The sequence below is a fragment of the Saccostrea cucullata genome, unplaced genomic scaffold (assembly GCF_032062105.1).
Source record: "Saccostrea cucullata isolate Sc308-1 unplaced genomic scaffold, CSIRO_AGI_Scuc_v1 ctg1744, whole genome shotgun sequence".
Lineage (NCBI taxonomy): Eukaryota > Metazoa > Mollusca > Bivalvia > Ostreida > Ostreidae > Saccostrea > Saccostrea cuccullata.
The window spans coordinates 27,501-32,480 of NW_026929032.1; the positions used below are offsets into that span (position 1 = coordinate 27,501).

A 4,980-nucleotide genomic window follows, 5' to 3' on the forward strand; every position below is an offset into this window, starting at 1 on the left:
ACAATAAAGAACTAGTACACCAAGCTTAGAAACCTAAGTATTTAAGTTAATATCAAGGGAATGTTTTAAAAAAATCAATATTATAAATTTAATAAAAATCGATATATAAATCAGCAAACTTATAAACAATTAAAATTATATTTGTATTAACCCTTTGAAATAGCAAAAAAAAAAAATCTATCAGATTATTTTATTTAATTTAACGTTATTAATTTTTATGCTATTCATTTTTATTTTACATGATAAGAATTCCCTTAAAAACAGTTCTTTTAAGAAGTGCTAATAGAATAATAACAAAGTAAAATGTTACTTACTGTCCCGATGTTGGGTCAGAAATCTTCTGATTTCAATACAGCATCCACTAAATTTATCCTCCTTACTTTTTATCAAGCGATTTCTGCTTCCTAGTTTACATTTTGCGGCTGTTCTTTCTGCATGAAATAATATATTTGTTATTGTATACAGTTATACATTATACCATACATTAACAAATTACAGAGAGTCGATGATTAGATGTATTTATTTTATTTTTCCTCAGTATTGGCAATATTTTTTAGAATATTTTTTAATCAAGTATATAATGAGATTGAATCGCTTGTAATAAACGCCCTTTGTGTTTTAAATATATTTTTCCAGTAGTAAATAGTTTGATATTTTAATAGATATTAACAAAAAAGATGATGATAGTTATAATATATAACAATAGAAAGAAAAGTTTATTAAGTATATATTATTTAAACTCAACTCTTCCACCAAATATATATTCCAATCAGCGCTGCAAGCGGGAGGAATAGCAAGAAAAAGAGAAAATATAGGTCCTGGTTACTTTCAAATGATTGACTGGATGTTGCTGTAGTATTTGCTCTGCTACTAGACAAAAATATAATATATATAGATATATATCAATACTACTTTGCATTTAAATATGAAAGGCAACAGAAGCAACTTCTTTTGCCGATACAATGACCATGTTAACAAATACAATCGATCATATACATGTATATTTCAACGGAAAATAGCTTAAATATTGCCAATTAAGTGAGAGAAAAAAATACATGTATGATCAACCATGCAAATTAATTAAACAACAATAATTCGAATATTGACTAACTCTCATACAAATTGCTTGACAATTATTTTTTACAGATTACGGATTTTTTCAGGAAACAAATGGCTGGTTTGACGAATAGACTTGGAATGCTCACGCCTCAATGGCACCTGATCCATCTCTCATATTTGTAGAGGTTCATGTATGCTCTGCTCCAAAACTGTATTCTTTCAATGGACCTTTGAATTTGATTACTGTTCGTTATCTCCGCGTTATATTAGTTGCTTTTTTTATACATCGTCAAGATTAGCAATTTAAATTTAAATGTGAAGATATAATATATATTTTCTGGCTATTGAATTTTATAACCTGTTTATAGTTAATGTAAAACTTTAATTCGTAATAAGAACTATGTAGCACATATATATTCATATTGTGCACGTTTTCCGGAAGATTTGTTTGAACGTATTTGTATTATTACAAATAAAATTACTAATAAAATACATTTGAAGTCAATTCACTAAGTGTTCAAAGCTAGTTTAAATCTGAAAAAAATAAAAATAATGGGCTTGCATTTTTTTTTATATCAGATTGAGTGCACAATCTTGAGTAAAAATTCCAAATAACATGATTGTATAATCATAATGTTGGTTACAAGTAGAATGGGAAGGCAATTTACAATATGAAAGTGCATGCGTCATTTTTTTGACAAAACTTACGAAAGCTCCTGCAAGCATCCTGTATCTAAAAAAGAAAAATAATTGTCTTCTGTAATTCATTTTTTAAAAAGAGTTCAAAATTTTTTATAAAGAAGAAGGTATGGTTTCCATACAAATTTTGCCCTGTGATTTTCAAAAAAATGAAACTGGTGTAAACGTTGAAAACTCATTTTTTTTTTTTATAATTGAAATTCAATGCAGAAAAATCATACAAATCATTTCTCTCACATGTGCTTTTAAATGCTAATTATGACGTCATAAACATGTGCATTTTCCCGTATTTTGTTAAAAAATTGCAGAAGAGCAATTTTCAATGGAATTTTCTGTTAGATAACATTGTCCACAGGCATCGCCCACAAAGATCTTCATGCGCGGATCTAGAGGGGGGTCGGGGGGGTCAGGACCCCCCCCTGGAATTTACCAGGTTAAAAAATGTATATACTAAAACAAGAAAAAAGTTACCATGGACCCCCCTGGAAAACGCTGACCCCCCCTGGTAAACGCGAATATGTGTGAAATGGGTATGAAAAGTGAAAGATTTGAGGCAATAGAAGTCACCCCCCCCCCCCCCCCCCCACGAAATAGGTTTTTGAAGTTTGGGCGAGTTTAGGTTGGTTTTTTTTTGTTTTTGTTTTTGTTTTTTGTTTTTGTTTTTTTTTTTTTTTTTCTTGTCAATAAATTTCTGGGATTGGATTTTTTTTTCTTACTGGGGTGGACCCCCCCTGGAAAAAATTTCTGGATCCGCGCCTGATCTTGAGATATGTGATTTGTTATTGAATTTTGCACAAAATATCAAAAAACTAACGTGGGCGACGGCTGTGGACACTGTTTTCTAAAGGAAAATCACATTTGAAATGTGCCATTTTGAGGCTTTTTCTGTTGAAAATAGAGAAATGCTTCACATTAATGATGTCATATTTGCAGAATGGTAAACCTTCATGCCATATTCTTTCCTGATTTATCATAGTGATTTATTTAACTAATATTTAAGCCAGTTTCAAAACTTTTTGATGCCATTACATTTTTAGGGCACAATAAAGCTAAAACCATACCTTCTTCTTTGACATTTATCTAATTAGATATCTTACAGTTAACGACATCTGTCGAGTAATACTGATGCTTTGGACAGTCTGGAAATAGTGTGCTGCAGTTGTATTGGTCAGTAATACGTTGTGCGTTAAGGCTGTATGATGGACAATATTCTACAAAAAAGAGTAATCTGACAATATGATAAATAGATGTATATCAAAATTAAATAAAGGGACGTGAAAATGAGACAAATTGCTAAACTAAATGAAATTGCTCAAAACCAAGGGAAGCAAAAAAGGAAAATACGTGTTGATCATTTACATATATAATCATGTCTAAAAATACAAGTAGGTGTTAAGGTATACATATATTAGACATGAATTCCTTGCTATAGTTGGGAAAATAAAAAACACAAAAAATGCTACCTTTAAAACAAAGCACATTTTGTATGAATATACATAATACTGGATTACATGCATCCAATTTTTTTTTTAAATGATCGTAGCTGTTTAATGCATGCTAGATATTCAGAAAAAAAATTAAATAAAATTAAAATCACTTACGCTGGACAAGTCTCGTCTTCGGTGCACAAACCTCTACGCTCCTATTTCTGTATGCATTTAATAAACAATGATACTCTAAAGGTCTTTTACATGTCTGAGGGAAAGCAGAGCAATTCTTTAGCAAGGCTCTTTCCTTCCAACCGTTTCGAGATGTCGGACATTTAGATATGAATGAATGAGAGTCAAAGGAAGGTGGGCATGCTTCCGCCATGATTCTTATCTGAAATAAATGTTTCAAGATTTACAGATAAGAATTAAAACTCCTTTACATTGTTCCATTAACTAATAGTTAGTCTCGCCCGTTATGCAAATTATCCCATGTTTCCCACTATCGTTGATGCCGAAACTAGACAGTGCATGATTCCTTAAACAATTAATGTTGCATAAATTAGTTGTTCAATTTTGTTAATTTTTTATTCAAAATAATTGTGATGTTTAAAATATTGATTTGAAGTTCGAAAAATGAAGTTTACCAAATATTTATGCATGTACTCATATTTTACACGTTTCAGTTCAGTGTTTCCATACACAGATACATTTTTCAACCATTTTCACTTTCTGTTTTAGATATTAATTCATTTTGTACAAATGTTCAGAAGTGTTTTGTAAATTTATCCCTTAAATATAATAGATTACATGTTATTACATCAAATTTAAATGTTAAGCCAAAACGTTGATATTTTATCGATTTGTAGAATTTGAGCCTCGAGACTATGATCAATATTTTATAAATTTAAAAAAGTGGTTAAACATGTTAAACAAAGCATATAAATTTAGCACACTGCAAACTTTTTCTTTCAGTTACGATATATAATGCAAGGTTAATTGAATTTACTATAAAGAAATGCACTATCTTACTTTTTATGGATTGCTTTTCGTTAACCGTTTTCAGAAAATAGAAGCTTTGACGTCAGTTGTTTAAAATTGTGTACGGAAGGACGTTTATGCAACTTAACTCAAAGTACCCACGTTAACTCTAAATGAACATGCCTGTATGTGTATACCGTTTTACGAGTGCAAAAGGTAAATAAAAAGATGAGCAATCCAATTGCACAAAGGCAAATAGGTGCCAGGAAGATGAAAAATATTTCATCAGGCGTTTCACATTGTCGGAGGTGATCCCATCTATAGACCCTATACTCATCACGACTTTGTTCAACAGCCAATCAAATGACCAGCGCATATAATTATTTTTCGGCGAGTTTTCCTACGGGTGATGAGTTTTTTGTTTGTTTGTTTGTTTATGTTGTTTAACGTCCCTCTCGAAAACTTTCACTTATAGACGCCACCACTGGCCGGTGGAGAGCTGCAAATTTTGTCCTATACTCGGCACTAAGGGTCATTGAGCAGGGAGGGATCTTTTTCGTGCCAGCACCAACTACGACACGGGACCTCGGTTTATTCGCTCTCATCCGGAGGACCGGCCCAGGCTCCACCTCCTCCCATGTAGTAGGATTCGAACCCGCAACACATCAACTCCTCACTTTGCGACTCTAGAGAAGACGCTCTTACCACAGCGCCACGCGGGCAACGCGAGTGATGAGTGAAATCAAGATCAACCGTGGGTATCCAACGATGCAGATGTTTCTATCGGCCGCCGCAACCAGAAACTAATGATATG

The 4,980-nt window shown here is 32.2% G+C and overlaps 1 protein-coding gene across 4 annotated transcripts in view; it reads right to left on the bottom strand.

Moving 5' to 3' along the window:
• Positions 1–3,598, bottom strand: part of LOC134279636 (uncharacterized) — a 13,113-nt gene extending 9,515 nt beyond the window's left edge. For 3 of the 4 annotated variants that reach the window (XM_062762054.1, XM_062762056.1, XM_062762057.1), the window contains exons 1-5: positions 3,360–3,598; positions 2,856–2,969; positions 1,768–1,792; positions 746–870; positions 315–431 (exon numbers count right to left, since the gene is read on the bottom strand). In XM_062762054.1, coding sequence (XP_062618038.1) covers positions 315–431; positions 746–870; positions 1,768–1,792; positions 2,856–2,969; positions 3,360–3,570 — 592 coding nt within the window. In that variant the 5' untranslated portion in view covers positions 3,571–3,598. The remainder of the gene's footprint in view (positions 1–314; positions 432–745; positions 871–1,767; positions 1,793–2,855; positions 2,970–3,359) is intronic. The other variant, XM_062762055.1, reaches the window with a different exon arrangement.
• Positions 3,599–4,980: the final 1,382 nt, after the last annotated feature.